Here is a 17,178-nt window from a genome sequence, read left to right as displayed (position 1 = left end):
AGAAGTCTCATAATTTTGATAATACTTTATTAGAATTAAATTCAGAGTAGGCTATACTCAATAAAACAGAAAATGCATTAACCAGCTGACACCAACACCAAATTCATTAAAAAAAAAAAATAGTATAATTGTGAACTCTTGTTTGTGTGTGTGTGTGAGTAAACATAATACCAGTATAATATTGCTATTAAATGGTCTGATATGCTAGAGCTGCTGGTGAGTTGCTTTTCATGAGGTTTCCAGGTTGATGCATGAGATCTATGATATAACATTCAGGCTGAGAGTAACCATAAGTTTTCTTTGGACTGGTAATGAAGATTTCGTTCCAGGCGCGGTTGTATTCTCCTCTTATGAGACTGCAGCTCAGCCCAATTCGGTCTGCAAGAACCTAAAATGGATAGCAATTAATCTGTTACACACAATTGGGCAGACATATAAGTTGTAACTGAAGCCATAACCACACTTCTCACCAAATATAAATATTAGAGGTTTATTTAGTCTTTTCAATGTGTGATTCTTATTGCTGAATATGTGGTTACATCCTTGGTTGCACAGTCACTGTCAGACCATTTTTATAGACAGTTAAGAAGAGAGAGGGTTCTGCCAATAGCACATGATCTCTGGAGTGCATACGGATGCATAAATTACCTTGTAAAGCAACGCTCTGTGAAAGAAAGTGCCTTTTTTTATTTTTCCAATGAGAACGATGTTGGAACAGGCTTCAACTTTCAGCTCGCTTATATGCAGTTCCCACAGAAAGTCATGTAGCTTGTCTGGCTCAACCTTGCCGCCCATTGCATCACACACTAACCTATGAAAAAAAAATCTAATTACTTGTCATATTTCAGCCATGTGGATGTTGAACATGGGATGACAACGAGAAAAAACTCACATTGCCAAAGCTGTGTACATTTTGGCCACATCCTGAAGTGGCGAGATGGATTCGACTGCTTCTTTGACAAGATTATGAAATGCAGCGTCATACGGCAAGCTCCACGCTTCATCCACCACCATCTCTGGCTGTGGCTTATACTCATCCTCATCCTTCCTTTTCTCATCCTCTTTGTTACCCTTTCCCTTCATTTTACTTTAGAAAGAGAGATGAGAATTAGAAAGATAGTTTACAGAAAACCTGTCTGTAAGTAAAAATAACTCACGCACACACACCTTGGTGTTTTGCTGCTCCTTTTGCTGCTCAAAACAGACGAGGCAGTCGTTTCAGTTGGACTATCTTGCTTACAATCATCTGGTTCCTTGGTAATAAATCTAACGATAGAAGAATTAGTATTTTTTAACCTTAAATCAACAGTTCATCCAATAATGAAAACTGGCTGAAAATTTATTCATGCTGGCTCAGGCCATCCAAGAAGAGTGTGTGTGTTCATTCATCGGATCATATTTGGAGACATTTTGCAACACATCACTTGCTCACCAATGGATCCTCTGCAGTGAATGTTTGCCAGAAGAGACCAAACACAGTCCAATTCCCAATAATCCACAAGTATTTAACGTAATCCACTATAGCTGCATATTTGTAATAAACCAATTCATCATTCAAATATTTTTAAGACTAAAGTTGCATCTAAATCATGAAAGAAATGTGCACAGGTAAAGCTCTGTTCACAAGCAAAAACATTGCAAAACAGTTCTAAACAAATATGTTGATGGATTTTGATGTTAGAGGACAAATCGGATGGACTTTTGACTGGAGGAAGCATTATTATGAATAATGGATGGGTATTTTGAGCAGAAGCGATAGTCATGATGTTTTTATTAGATGTTTGGATTCTCATTCTGACGGCACCCATTCACTGCAGAGGATCTACTCTGAGCAAGTCACATAATGCTTTATATCTCTAAATTTGTTTCGGTGAGGAAAAAAAAAATCATCTTGAATAGTACATTTTCATTTTTGGGTGGACTATGCCTTTAACATTCACTATGCAAAACCATCACAACATTTCCTAGAGCTGTGCATCAAATGACCTTTGTGCTCAATTGGCATTCGACAACAGTAGAACTGAATCCGCAAACCTTAAGATTAGTGCTTCAGAACAAACACAAAAACAAACATTTAAAGCGGTCAAGTAATGCTCCAGAATCTTCAAATGTAATTAACTTGAACTGAGCATAAATCGTGTTGCTTGGGCCTCAATGGCAGAATTCCCATTTCTCCTTTGGGATCTCTGGGCCAGATTCCCGAGCCAATGCATGCAAAAGAATTTCCCCTGGTGAAATTCATCTATCTACATCTATCTGTTGTGCAACAGAGGTATTTAATATTCAAGTGTGCTGCTGTAGAACTAATGGTGTGGAAGAGGGCGGCCTCTGAAAGTCTTTATTCTCCACAAAGAGCTTGTTTTCTCTCTGATTTGAAAAGAGATCTAAATACTAGTGAAAAAGGCGTTTAGCGTACATTTCATTAAACATACCCCTAAAATGACTAGGAATGCACTAAATCATGCACTAAATTATTATTTGTGGAGCTGTTTGATACAATGTTTGAGCAAGATTCATGTGACAGTAATTTGAAACAGCAGGTTTGGATTGCCAAAGCTTGACCCTTGGCCTTAACATACTGATCCAGGGGTTTCCCATTCACTGCTATAGTGGCTCTGCGTTTGTTGACAACTTGTTTTGATATTTCCTCCAAGGTAGGAACCTGATGACCCATTCTTATCTGCAGAAGAAAGAAGAGAAAGCAAGGGATAAGAAAGATTGACTGATTTGTGCAACCTCCGAGAGTGAGGATTTATTTTGGCTATTGAAAAAACTTCACATTTGGACCTGTCCAGGGTCGTAGAAGCCATCTGTAGTTATATCGCTGGCTGACAGGTGTCCTGTCAGACTATACTTCAATGATAGATTACTGTTCAGAAGCTTCTGTAGTGCCAGCTCACTAAATTTGTTGTTACGGTTTGGTGACAGGCGGATTTCCTGGAGTATCTCCAGAGCTCTGTAAGATTGATGACAACAAATCTAAATCACTGAACATTCAATAAAGAGACCCTTAACCAGCCAAAACATCTGAAAGAGTGAACCTCTCAAAACTAGAATCTCATCATTTCACGCCCAAATCAAAATAAATATATTTTTTTAAAGCCCTATTATAGCATTATTAGGATTTAATTAGTAGTAGTATTGCTTTTATAAATTATAATATTAAATTATAATAGTAAATCACCTGATTCTTATATAATATAGTGAATAAAATACATAATATTAAATACATAGACATACATATTACATATTGTTATTTCATAATGTTTGTTGTTTAAGGCTTCATACTCATCTAGAAATCTGATACTTGAGATTTACTGCCATCTATTGTTTTTTACTTTAACAGTTAATTTGACAAAAGTTGCAAACATCTCAAGCCAAGTAAATATCCTCAATTATTTATTTATTAATTTCTATTGATTCATTTATTTTCCCTAAACCCAAGGCTCATAGCATCACCTTGAGAAACTTGCCTTATATATTATGTTCATATATAAACTAAGAAGTGGGAATTTTAGTGTATTAAAACATAAAACACACTTACCCCGCTTTACACAATTCTAGGGCTGTTATTTCATCGTTTGCACACACACTAATTGCCCAGGAAGCATTTCTCCGAATTTCAGCATTGATAGACTTGAGCAGTTGAACCAAAGGTGACAGGCCTCCAACAGTTCTCAGCTGCGTGTAAAAACAACAACAACAATTACCAGAAACTGCACATAATGTAAAGTACAAAAACATCCATTTACGTGCTCCACACCCACTGACCCAGAAAAAAAGTTTGTTTTTCCTACACTCAGTTTGCTGATAAGCTGTGGCGATTGTATAGACCTTTTGTGCAGTGCAGTGTTACCTCCATCCTCGCCTCTGCATCACAGGCCAGTGAAGCTACAGCCTGCGTCGCACTGATGAGTATGTTATTGTCAGTGGACTGTAGCAGCTCCACCAGTGCTGGCATAGCTTCATGGGCCAGAATACTTCTGCGCAGTTCCTCCTGCGATGCCATGTTTGTCAAGACTGATGCTGCATACACAGCTGCTCCCATGCAGCTGTCTCGCAGCTGTCGCACCAAGAGCTTGTCACCCTCTGCCTCATGTATAGCACTGAAAAAGGGATAAAGAAAGGTGCATTACTATGGAGCTGTGCTATATTGTATTGACTAAATAATCTTTGAAATTTTGACTCACTAAGCATTGAGGTTATTGTCACTGGTCAAGCTGGACAGGGCCTCTGCTGCAGCCATTCTCAACTCACTTCCTTCACTGTTCAGCAGCTGCACGATGGGCTTAATCGCATCTGAAATGCACAGACACATCAGTGCTTTAATGACACAGAAGGACAAGAGTGATCATCTTGACTAAACTAAAGACAGCTTGAATTAAAAAGGGAAATAAAAACAAGCCCAGATGCCTGATGTCAGGGAGATTACCCAGACTTCTGAACGTTTCTCTGCTGGAAAGGTTTTTGCTCACTGTTGCCACAGCCTGGCATGCAGCAGTGCGTACACTCTCATTCTCCTGCATGAGAAGGTCAGTGAGGGTCTTTTCTACATTCCGTTCATGAAGAATTTTTCTGTTTTCGCCTTTATTGAGAGAAAAAAACACAATACACGATTTGGATTGTTATACAATTGTATTGTACAATAAAATTTAGTTCTGTCTATTGCTTTATATCAGTTGCTACCAGTATGCACTATTAGACAAAATGTGCAAAATTTGTTCCTTTTGCATGTCACCGGGGACGTACACCTCAAAGCTACTAATATGTGCTCCAAAGGTTCTGATATGCACCCATGAAGTACTAATATGTACCTGTTAATACAAATACAGCATGTACCCTTCATGTAGTAATATATCCTATTAAGGTACTAAAATGTCCCTGTAAATACAACCCTGAAGTACTAATATGTGCCAAGTATTAATATGTGCCAAATACAAATATGCAACCTTAAGGCACTTACATGCACACTTGAAGCTCTAAAATATTCTCCTAAAGTACTAATATACACCATTAAAGTATTAATATGTCATCTAAAGAAACTAATCTACCTTAAAGTAGAAATATGCCCCCTTTAAAGTAGCAATTTGTCCTCCTTCACTACTAATATGCTCCCTTAAAGTGTTAATGTAATACCTGTTAAGTACAAATATATACACTTGAAGCAGTAATATGTCCTCTCAAGGCACTAATATGCTACCTTAAAGTACAAATATGCACCGTAGTGCGCCCTTAAAATATTACTAATTTCTCAAGGGGCTAATATTTATGTTAGTAATATGTCTTCTTGAGAACTAACAGGCAAATTTACAGTACAAAAACAAAAACATTTACTAATATGTGCTAATATGTCCTTTTAAGGTAATAATATGCATATTTGTGCTACTCACGGCCACTCTTAAAGTACTAATGCGCTCTCACTAAAGTAAAAAATATGCAATTTGGCCAAAAATGCAAATTCTGTCAACATTTCCTCACCCACATGTTGTTCCACACTTGTCTCTCTAGTGAAACACTATGTTCCACAATCAAAGTTTGCAATTAACATGAGGGTGGGTAAATAATGATAGAATTGAGATTTTTCTGTGAACTATCCCTTTAAGGTCCAAAAAAACATTGCACATGAAGTACAAGATGTATCTTTGAGTGACAAGCTGTTTTTGCACATTTTGTCTGATAGGGTATAGAGTACAAACTCATTTGTCAAAAAAGAACAGAGAACTGAGGCTTTTTTTCCATACCGCTCTGTGCCATCCTGGCTACGGCTTTAACTGCATTAGCCTGCGCTTCAGGCAGTGTGGATGTGCCAACAAACTGCAGTAGCTGTTCCAGACCACCCATTGTCTGAATCAGCTGCATGGACTCGTTGTCTTCCAGACAGTTCGAGATAACCCTGAGAGCCCCCTCGTGCAGGTCACTAAACTCCTGTAGGGAGGAGACACAGCTGCCATTACTGCTCAGTCATGTGTTGCTTGACTTTCATTGAATTCCACTGAATAGAAAGTTTGATTGCTCATAATGAAAGTGACTTGGGAGCAGTTTCAGAAAGTGCTCATGAATAATTCAGATGAGAGTAATTAGTCTACTTTGGTCCCGAGGATCTCCAGGATTCTGTCAAAGCCCTGTATATTCCTAAAGGCCACGCGGGTTTCACTGTCAGTGGTGATGTTCTCTATGGTGCGCAGTGCAAGCTGCTGAATAGCTGGGAACTCTGAGCGTAGCAGTTCCAGAAGTGGGGGGAGTCCATTTAGATGCTGCACGGCTGCTCGATTCTGAAAATCCTGAGAGTGCACAAAGAAGAAAAGAACACAAATAATTGATTTTAACTGCATCCTTCTGCTATTCAAAGAGTTATGCTTTTAAAGCTGATCGAATATCTATGGCATCGTTCGAAATACTAATCATTTCAAATTCAATTATCGTCTAACAATTGTGTTTTGTTAGTGCTGTAAAATACCACCCTGACCGATGCCTTTTAGTCTAATTCACAACAGACCTTCTGTCTGACTCGGACATCTGTTGTCTTACTTGTACAAGATTAAAGATGCACTCCACTGAATTTTTCTTCACATCAGGGTCTGGGCTGGACAAGAGCTGAATAAGAGGTTCAAGCCCTTTGTGCTCGAAAATCTGGACCTTGTAGCAAAAGTCCACTGACAATGATGTCAAACACAAAGTGGCAAACTCCTGGACCACAACATTCTCTGAGGAAAAGAAAGTGGCAGGTAAGGTTTGTGCAAAAGAAATAAAAAGAACAAAACAAAGATTAATAATATATTATATATTATATGTAATCATTATATATATATATATATATATATATATATATATATATATATATATATATATATATATATATAAAATGTTTCATGTTTTTTAATGCTCATCAAGCCTGCCTTTATTTGATCATAAATACAGTGAAAGCACAAATATTCTGAAATATTATTACAATTTAAAAAAAAAGGTTTTCTGTTTAATGTAAGTTACTTTAAAATATATTTTTATTTTTATTTTATTATATTATTGGTGGCAAAGCTGAATTTTCATTACTGCACTCTTTATGATTCTTATAGATTTTTTTTTATCAGTGTTGAGAAGAGCTGCGCTACTTTTTTTATCATTATTTTTTAGTAATTTGTCCTCCTTCACTACTAATATGCTCCCTTAAAGTGTTAATGTAATACCTGTTAAATACAAATATATTCACTTGAAGCAGTAATATGTCCTCTCAAGGCACTAATACGCTACCTTAAAGTACAAATATGCACCGTAGTGCGCCCTTAAAATATTACTTATTTCTCAAGGGGCTAATATTTATGTTAGTAGATTTTTTTTATCAGTGTTGAGAAGAGCTGCGCTACTTTTTTATCATTATTTTTTATTATTATTGTTTTTAATCTTTGATATTTTGGGGGGTTTCTTTGATGAATAAAAGATTTAAAAAAACAACAACATTTATTCAATATATATATATTTTTTGAAACAATATACACTAATTTTCTAAATTTTGTAGTCAGTACTTTTTTAGTCTTTTTTTTAAAATAAGTTAATAGTTATTCAGCAAGGATATGTCAAATTAATAAAAATTTATCTATCTATCTGTGAGTGTGGGTGTGTGTGTGTGTTTGTGGGTGGGTGGGTGTGTACTAAAATTGAAAATGAAATGATAAAATGTTACCCTCAGGTGATAGTTTGCTGATGACTGCAGGTATAACATCCAGCTTCTTCAAACACTTTTTGACTTCATCTGTTTAAATATGAGAGCTAAGATGAAAACTATGTTGCTGAACATTCTTTGATCCACTAGCAGCGCCTATTTTTACACCCTACGTACTGTTAGAAGCCATGACGCCCAGAGCCATGACAGCATTCCTGCGCACAGTCCTGTCCTCGTGAGATATGAGACGAGAAAGAGGTTCAACCGCTCCCAAGCACATCAGAGAAGTCTTATTCTCATCACCTAAAAATATAAACACGACAGCAAAACACACAGGGATCGATAAAAGAGAGCCACACTTGGGAATATAGTCAGCATCTACCTCTGCAAAATTCTCAGTGACCTTAAGATGATGACTATGTTAGATGACAGTTACCTTTTTCTGCGAATTTGTGGATGGCTTCGCAAGCTTTTGCCAGCACGTCTTCTTCAGGAGAGCGGAGCATAAGAACCGCCGTCGCTGCTGTTCTGCTCTCGATGGGTAAAGGGTCGAACTGAAAGAAGAAAAGACGTGTTATTAATTAAAGGCTGTATTTAAAAGTTCAATAAATATTTCAGGAAGGCCCTGTAAAATCAGAAAAATGTTCTCACCACATCTTTCGAGAATGGCTCTGACTCTTTTTTGACTTTTTTCCCCATCTAGAGATCAAATACTTCACGGGCCTACATAAAAGAACGGTATTTAAAAACGAACACAGATCCCCTTTCAACAAGTTAAATAATTAATATCCTAATACATGATTTCTACAAAACATTATAATAAGCAACTTCTACAAAACATAAAAATATACCAGCAAGGCTGAATCAAGCTGTGTTTGGGTCTCTGTTTAGCGTGCTGCTGTTGCTAGGTGACAGATGTAACTTACCACTTCACCTGTAGGTGGGGCAAGAATCACTCCCAAACATATTTGCGCAATTATTTATTTATTTGTTTGTTTCAAATATGTCGGTCATGAACCGTTAGGTGGCTCTGACGTAATCATTTTAATCATACACAAAATAATTAAATTAACCCATCAAAAATTCTGAAATATCAGAAGTTAGTAACATTTTATTTTTAAGGTGTCCTTGTTACACGTTGCATCTACTTACTACTAAAATAACATTAAAATATGCATAATTACATGCAAGTAACCCTAAACCAAACCCTAACCATATACCTAAGTACATGTAGTTAATTAATATTACTCAGTACTTAAATGCATAATTAGTCTATACAGTTGTTGACAAATTTGGGGGGATGGAAGTGTCAGTATCATTCCTCCATCTAAGATGACATGAACCAGATGAGAATCGTGTCCAGATTCGTGGAGAGTGGAACCCACCCACTCCATGTTCTCTTGCTGGAATGAGGAGCATGTGGAGCAGTAGGCTGGTCTGGTCTGGGTGGGACAGGGAGCGCCATACAGAGTCATTTGTACAATAAAAGACTACACAACACATCCAGAGGCACTGTGGTCTTTGGTGAATTAAGATTCCTCAAGTACAATTAAAATGCACCTCTATCTATACATCTATATATCTGTCTGTCTGTCTATCTATCTATCTATCTATCTATCGATCGATCGAGCTTTTACCTTTGTGTCAAATCAGTTTTTGTTTGTGCTAGGCTTTTCTAGCCATTTATTATTTTCCCCTCTGAATCTATAATGGCCACAATTAAAATAAATATTTGAGTTATAAATCAAAGCGTGTGCGTGTGTGTGTATGCGTGCGCTCGCTCGCGCGTGTGTGTGTGTGTAGCTGTCAGTCCGTCAGTCTGGCACAGCAGTGCGGATGAGCCGGATACGACAACTTTAGGCAATATAGCTGACAAAATTCACACCGAATTCAGACTCGGACACGTTCCGCACTCGGAATACTGGCTGCGGCTAAAAATAAACACCTTTTCGGGGCAGACAAACGACGGAGAAAGAAAGTGGGAGTGGGATTTTGCTTGAGATATATTTGAAGGGGTTGTTGGCTTAGCCTGACTGGGGTGAGTTAACGTTAGCATGCTAACGGAGCAGCGCTGCAGTGGATGTCACTCCACCCGCTCTGTTTTCTTAAAACTAAACTGACGTCGCTCGAATTGCATTTTATCCTTCATTTTCAGTGGTAACGGTCAGTGTTTGGTTTGTTTTTTCTTTAAGCGAAGTGTTAGAAAAGCTCCCGAGGGGAGACTGCCTTGGCAGGCTAGCTAGTTAGCAAATAAGGAGGGCTTACTAATGAAGTATTAAGCAGCTTTAGCGGTTCACGGACGAGAACTTACAAATAATACGGATTTTTGCTTTGAACTTTAATGTTAAATGTAACAACAGACTGTTATAGCACATTTGGCGAGATATTCATCTGTCTAGCGATCTAATAGTTGAGTTGGTACAGCTAGCTGGCTGCGGTTAGCTACCAGAACGTTATGTCTAATGATATTTTACTAAGAGACAGTTAGGACCCCACTAGCTCAATTAAAACACTTGTCACTGTGTGATAGTTAATTTATTGTTATACAACAAACAATGGCCTCGGTTGGTAACACTGTCTCATCGTTTGCGAGCAAAACAAAAACGAAGAAGAAACACTTCGTGGCTCAAAAAGTGAAGCTGTTTCGTGCCAGCGACCCTCTCCTCAGTGTCCTCATGTGGGGAATAAACCACTCGGTGAGTCAAAATCTGCTCTCTATTTCTTTGTTGGTCTCCGTTATTGATCAGTGCATAAGAGTTAACGGGAAAAAAGAAGTGCAGCATTTCTTGCAACCGACAATTGGCACCATCTGTTGGGTACAGCCACTTCATGCCCATCAGAGCTCTGCTTTGATTAATTTTCTCTTGCCTAAGCTTTAGTTTAATGGACAACATTCTGTTTTGCTCCTAAAAACACTTGCAGTTGCATATTAATACGTTCATTATAACACGAGAACCAAACCTGTCAATGTTTATATAAAGAAATGTTCACTTAAGGTTATTGTGATTGTCGAAAAACTTATGCAAGTGTGATCATATTAATGGAAATTAGTGTAAAACCTTAATTTGAGGCGTATACGGTAATGGATCTTATTTGTAAGGCCTCTTTGTCCTTTTATGTGCATGCAAAGAGGTTGCAAAATAATACGTGTATGAGTAGTGGAGTTGTGGGTGAGTAATCGTTTCCTGTTGGAAGTTTTGGTTGTGAGATGATAAGCTTAGAGGTTTGCTGAGGCAAGACTCATCTCAGCTGACTGCTGACTGTTATTGCTTGCACCATTATCTTTCTTTGGAGAGGAAAGCCTTGCTGATGTGTTTCTCTTATAGGCAGTTCAATTGGGAGTGGTTCATATGCTTGTGGGTCTGTTTAACTGTACTTTGAGATGAAGACTGGCAGTGTTTTCTCTACAAATAACGCAATCATTCAGATTTTTTTGTGTTTGTCCCTTTGGTTGTTCATTTATGTTTGGCTGTATTTTAGATGTTTCTCTACGAATGAATTGTCACAGACCAAACATGCAACGCTCCTTTAATGTTCTACATGAAAATGTCTTAAAATGTCATTCTTTTAATGAGTTACAGCTTGTTTTCAGTTTCTTCTTTTTTCTACACTGTCTGGTGACATTTTCCAAATGGTAGCTGTATTTAGTTGTCTGAGACATATTAAAGTTTTGTTACTTTCCAGTCACACGTTCTATCCTTAAGTGTCGTTTTCTGATTTATTTGTATATTTACAGTGGATAAATGTAGCCTACATGGATGGATGACATTTAAGAAAGTGTTCCAGTAGAAAAGGCATGAAAATAATGTAGCTGTTTGTATTGTACCCATAGACTGTTGTGAAAACGCATCCTCATTGTCCTTAGTCAAAAATAATTTCATCATAATTTTAGAAAACACTCTGAACATTTATGAAAAGATACCCAAAAATGCACATAAGCATATGTGTTTATATGAATCGAAATAATGATATTAGTGATTATTTCTGTTTATTCATCTAATATTGTATCTTTAATCGTGGATACTTTTTCCATGTTTTATTACTTTTGCCCTCATCTAACCTTTATTTACATCAACAAAATATTAATTTTAATTTTAACAGGATTTATTATTATTGTTATTATTTAACTTATTGTACTTTGAAAAAATATTGTGTGACATAATTTTAAAGTAATTATTGACTAATATTTTTTATGGCCAGAATTATAATGTTGTTTCTTGTTAAAGTCACAATGTAGCAAAAGGTTTTTGGTAGGGATACACCGAAATGAAAATTCTTGGCTGAAGCCGAAACTGAATTAAATGTAACACTGAGCCGAAGGACGAATATCGAACATAGTTTCTCACATTTTTTTTTCACCATTTCGCCAATTTTTTCACAATTGGATAAATATATAGCCAAAATGTGCTTTAATAATATTTACTTAATACTGTTTTTTTTTTTTTTACATTCTAGCAGACATTATAGTAATAAAACACAATTTAACTTAGTTTTAGTTAGTAAAAAATATATATATAACATTTTTGAGTCCCCCTTCTTAAATCTGGTATGCATTTTTTTACTGTACAAATAAATGCAGCCTTGCTGAGTAGAAGAGAATTCTTTTAAAATATTAAAAAAAAATTACAGATCCCGGTCTGAACACTGTGTGAATTCTATAATAACTGTATTAATAGAGCTGTTGTAATTATTATTATTATCCTTATTATTTACTTTTTTATTTTATTTTACAGAACAAGAGTAAAATTACAAAAATAACGTTTTTTAATGTTGATGGAGTTTTTGCTTTTCTCAACTTTTATTTTGGCAGAAATCTGCAGGAAGACCTCAGTGCTTCTTTTTGTTTAGCACATTAGATTTATAAATGATTCTCATTACCGATTTGGGAAAACATTTGTTGCATGTATCGCATTGTCCATGCCTCGTAAAAAGTCAGAAAAATGTTACTAAGCAACTGACGAATAACACTATTTCAGCACAGATTTTCCTTGCGCTTTGCACTTTGAACCCAGCCGCCGGGAGCTCGTGCAGTGCTGTTTAAATACATACAACTGGTTTGTATATTAGAAAACATTACATTCTGCAGTTTAATTGTTTAACGGGCATTTCGCGATTTCAGTCCTCATAAAGTAACCAGCAACAACCACCCCCTCTTCTCATGGAAGACATCCGATGCAGTGCTAAACAGTCTCTCGCTGTCGGTGCGTGTAATGATTTTTGCATCTTTCTCAGATGGATTTAAATGCTTATACATTGTCGTCTTGTTTGTTGCATTAGTTTGCATCACGTTATTGTTCGGTACAATTTATTCTGTCTTTTTGCTTATTCCGTTATTATTAATTTTGGTTGCCGAAGATTCGGTGCACCCCTAGTTTTTGATTGATGGAGACAGATCTGAATATTTCACTTGAATATTGAGTTATTACGTTGTAATAAACACTCATGTTTTGTTTGTCACTTTTCCGGTCACAAGCTCAAATCAGTGAGAAATACAAAAACTGTGCTAACGGAAAGAAAACAAGTTAGCAAAAAAAATTAATTTAAGATTTGCTGATAATGTAGCATAATGAGAAATTTACTAGCAGTTTATAAAAAAGGGTAAATGGTTTCTAGCACAGCAGAAGAGTTAAAAATAATAAACTAAAAATTTAAAGATGAAATTAAATGCATGCATAGATGAATCATTAAAAAGATGCATTTACACTTTAATGTTTTTTTTACATTATTAAATCTCAGCCATTTGTTAGGTTGTTTTGCATTTTAACATCAACAGAGAGCTGTGGCGCCTTGTGTCATGGGTCAAAGCGGAGGTCAGGTCTTGGTCTTCCAGGGCTGGAATGGAATTGGAGAGAGGGGGAGGCCAAAACTCACAAAAGAGAAACGGAGAACAGATCCTGCCTTATCTGTGACAGCTCCATCAGTTAAATACATTGACCGCTGCTGACTGGAGCCAAGCAGCACTACTACATTTTGTTGACTGCAAGTGGACATTTAGTGTTGGAAATTTTAGATATCAAGCAACTCTGAGAGCATGTGGTCAAGAAAGTTAAGGGTGGAGTAGTTGGTGCAGCTCTCTGTGGTGCTTCCACTGCTAATGAATCATGCATGCAGCTGCAGGCCCTCGCTGAGCTCAAGACTACTAAACAGAAAAGCAGCAGCTCTTGACCACTAAGGACCACGATGCTTGAATTTGATTAGCAAACCAGTGAATGGGGAAAATAATGTAACCTTATTCTGTCTCATATCAAAGAGCACCTCAGCTTTTGTGTCCTCAAGCTGTCGGTTTTTGTGCGTCTGCTAAAGACTAATTTGTATATGCATTGAGATTACAATGAGAATTAATGCTAATAAGTCGGATATTCAGTTTAGATGATTATTAAACCAAACAGTGTGGGGAAGTGGTTGTTTTAGCCTCTCATGGCTGTTCCTCTACCCTCCCCTTTCTGTTTACTCCGTACAGGTCTTTACTCTCTCTTAATCTCTTAATCTCTTACTTTTCTCTTTGTTAAAGCCTCCGTGCTTCCCAGACTCTCCCGCCCTAACCAAGATTTGCTCTGTCTGTGTCTGGATTGCATAAGGAGTTTCTAAAAATACGCAAGATACAGCAGCCGATCTGTGGCACTGGGAAAATAGACACACCATTTTATTTTTAAACTGCCTCAGGCAAATGCTGATGATCTTTAAAGCTCAATCAGAACGCTTTGATTAGCAGTACATCTGTAGATCATTTTCCCATGCTCTTCTCAGTAAAATGCATTTCTGCCGAAGTGCGTGTGGGATGCTATTTGCCATTTACTTTGTCGCAGGTTCAAGAAAAAGAAATTTGCTAATCATCATGCTACTTCTTATCTGTGTAGCGATTTTAGTGTGTACTATAAGGAAAGATAAATCAAAACTAACAGCACTGACTAACAGCACATTCATTCATAGACATATTATTCACTTCTTTATTCGCAAGGCTTGCCTAATGACGTCTACACAAATTCAGTATTCCTAGGTTTGTTATTCATCTGAGGGCAGTACAGGTGATTGACCTGTGTAACGGATTTACCTCAACCTTGAGTAGTCAAAGATCAGCATGTGCCTTTTAATCCCACACATGCTGTCTTTAAAACAAACGTATAGATTGTGGGTGACGGCTCTGTCTAAGCGCTTCAACAGTCTATGTATTTTTAATACAATAATTCTTGTTCCTCCTGTTGCTATGCATTTGGTGAAAAGCATTATGCTCGTGAGCAAATAGCAAGACATTTTTAAACGCTGTCATTAATATAGCAGCGCAGTATCAGCGTTCACAGCTGATGAACTCTTATTTTAGAGTGTAAATGAAATGACTTTAATGCATGTGGGCAAACTATGAATAGCCTCATGGATGACCTTTAGGGTATTTTCCTTAGCCTTCCTCAAGAATTTGAATGAGAATTTGGTTAGATAAATTCCTTCCTGTTTTCCACAACACGTTTTCTTTGTGTTAAAGCCTAATAGGTTTTCTAAATGAAGTCTGCTGATATTGATAATGTGTTAAAACGTTAGTTATTCTGTCATCATTTGCTCATCTTTAAATTCTAAAAAACTTTCTTCGGTCGAACACAATAAAAATGTCCATATTAGAGTCAGTTGGGTTTAGATTTGCATTGGGCCCCACTGACTTTCATTATATGCTACTTTCATTACTAAAAATGTATTTTTTTGTGTTCTGCAGAAGATAGAAAGTCATACAGGTTTACACTGACGTGAGGGTGAGTAAATAATGACGGATTGTGTGAACTGTCCCTTTAAGGTAAATCGGTTTAATTCAGGGGTGCTCCGATTGATCAGCTACCGATCACTAGCCACCGATAATCGCTTTGGGATGATTGATCTGTGGTCTCTATAAAGGCCAATCTCAAAAATATTATCTCAAGCTGATGACTCTGTCCGGCACGGGAGAAATAAATGTAATGATGAACGTGAGGTACGGTTCAAATTTCTTCATTAAATAATTTATATAGTAGCTAATTTGAAAACATTCTGTGAGAAATAATTTCACAAAGACGTGAGTGAATCACCGCTCACGCTCTGTTTTTCTCTCAAAATGCACAAAATAGCGTCAAATCACATCTGCACTATAAGCTGCACAGTTAACACAGGAATTGTCACTTGCACAATCAAGGCAGCGTCGCATCGTCACTAAAGTTACATTTGTTTTTCATTCTTGCCAGTGTTTAAATCATTCAGCACTCATGCACTCTCCTGGAGACTGAGTGCTCATGCACACTCGAAGTGTGTGCACATAATGCCAGATTCACATTGCTCTGTTTACAGTGCGAATGCGGTGCATATTTTTTCCACGCTCATGTAAATGGATGAAAGTGTTAACTCTGCACACAGTTGTGTTCCAGTCGCGGTGCGTCTGCAGCAGTGCAGAGATAGCACAGAGTCTATTTTTGCTGCTCTGCAAGAGAAGAATTACAGTAACAGCGCATTGTTTGAAATAAATATATATCCATCTAGAAGTAAATGCAAAAGTAAAAAGCACTGAATCTGTTTCTTATATTAATTGCGTATAAACATCTATGAAAGATTGTATTAGCTACTGTGCTGTGTAAAAAAGAATCACAATGCTGAAAAAGCATTTTCAGTAGCAGTGTTTGGATTTGAAATCAAAATAATGACTAAATGTTGTGTCTGTAGTAAACAGCCACGGATCAGTTGCAGACTCCTGTGTGAAAGCACAGTGAGCTCCTGCACCATTACGTACCACACGTGTTCTGCATGCGCACTGCAAACGGAGTATGTGTGAACCTGGTGTAGGAGGCTACCTCACATACAGCTCACGAAATCAGGCTGTGCAACAATTGCATGATTGTAAAAACCTAGATGTAGTGCATGATCAAACATTTAGACAAATATATATTTTAAAAAATGTTTACAATTTTTTTTTTAAAAATCCCCCACTCCTTAAAATAGTCACTTAAGGAAGAATTAATAAAAAAAAAAAAAATGAAATTCAGTGAATAAATGTCTAAACATGATCGGAGCACCATAGATTCATTTTTCTCAATATAATCTTAACCTATGTCAGATCTTACTGTTGATTTTGTTTTTCAACTCCTTGGCACATGCTATAAATGAAGGCATTGTTGATATCGAGGATGAAATACCAAACACCCCACTAGAACCGCTAGATATGACTGCACTGCTTCGAAACAAAGAGCTTTATAAACATCTGGTAGGAGGATGAGCATTCTCTGAGCTAGGCTTCCTGCTCTGATGGAGTGAAAGCTTGTCAGCTCAGTAGCGGAAAACCCGACTTCGCTACCATGGAGACAAACAGGAAGTGGTAGTGTGAAACTTGGCCGATGAGATGGTTGCACTGAGATAAGTGCTTAGTTCTCAAACAAATAAACCGTTGCTGGAGAATTGTTAAAAACCTAAAACATGGCCTCAGTGTGAGTGGGAGTCTGTAGCAGTCGCTTAGGGAAGTTATTAGGGCCCGAGCACCGAGGTGCGAGGACCCTCTTGTATCTGCTTTGTTTTTT

At 37.1% G+C, this 17,178-nt stretch overlaps 2 protein-coding genes across 2 annotated transcripts in view; one reads left to right on the top strand and one right to left on the bottom strand.

Moving 5' to 3' along the window:
• Positions 1 to 10: 10 nt before the first annotated feature.
• armc3 (armadillo repeat containing 3) lies at positions 11 to 8,563 on the bottom strand. Its single transcript, XM_052595787.1, has 18 exons — positions 8,509 to 8,563; positions 8,309 to 8,380; positions 8,094 to 8,211; positions 7,835 to 7,960; positions 7,679 to 7,747; positions 6,529 to 6,704; positions 6,087 to 6,281; positions 5,742 to 5,925; positions 4,433 to 4,585; positions 4,191 to 4,299; positions 3,857 to 4,106; positions 3,545 to 3,681; positions 2,788 to 2,956; positions 2,580 to 2,680; positions 1,168 to 1,266; positions 893 to 1,087; positions 649 to 811; positions 11 to 388 (listed from the first exon to the last, which is right to left on the bottom strand). The coding sequence occupies exons 2-18, from the start codon at positions 8,354 to 8,356 to the stop codon at positions 188 to 190; spliced, it is 2,493 nt and encodes an 830-aa protein (XP_052451747.1). The 5' UTR covers positions 8,357 to 8,380; positions 8,509 to 8,563; the 3' UTR covers positions 11 to 187.
• An 887-nt stretch (positions 8,564 to 9,450) lies between these two features.
• The window catches only part of pip4k2aa (phosphatidylinositol-5-phosphate 4-kinase, type II, alpha a), a 32,671-nt gene continuing 24,943 nt past the window's right edge, over positions 9,451 to 17,178 (top strand). Inside the window, exon 1 of the mRNA XM_052595788.1 lies at positions 9,451 to 10,353. Coding sequence (XP_052451748.1) covers positions 10,213 to 10,353 — 141 coding nt within the window. The 5' untranslated portion in view covers positions 9,451 to 10,212. The remainder of the gene's footprint in view (positions 10,354 to 17,178) is intronic.

This window comes from Carassius gibelio, chromosome B24 (genome assembly GCF_023724105.1).
Source record: "Carassius gibelio isolate Cgi1373 ecotype wild population from Czech Republic chromosome B24, carGib1.2-hapl.c, whole genome shotgun sequence".
NCBI classification, from domain to species: domain Eukaryota; kingdom Metazoa; phylum Chordata; class Actinopteri; order Cypriniformes; family Cyprinidae; genus Carassius; species Carassius gibelio.
Note: the sequence above shows the minus strand (reverse complement) of the source record. Positions and strands in the feature narration are given on the sequence as shown.

What these genes read in the sequence shown, in the direction of transcription:
- armc3 (XM_052595787.1), bottom strand. Translation starts at nt 8,356, where the DNA reads ATGGGGAAAAAAGTCAAAAAAGAGTCAGAGCCATTCTCGAAAGATGTG. An exon ending in AGAAACGTTCAGAAGTCTGG is followed by an intron (nt 4,300 to 4,432) that starts GTAATCTCCCTG and finishes TGTGCATTTCAG; the next exon opens with ATGCGATTAAGCCCATCGTG. An exon ending in AATGGGAAACCCCTGGATCA is followed by an intron (nt 1,267 to 2,579) that starts GTATGTTAAGGC and finishes TTCTATCGTTAG; the next exon opens with ATTTATTACCAAGGAACCAG.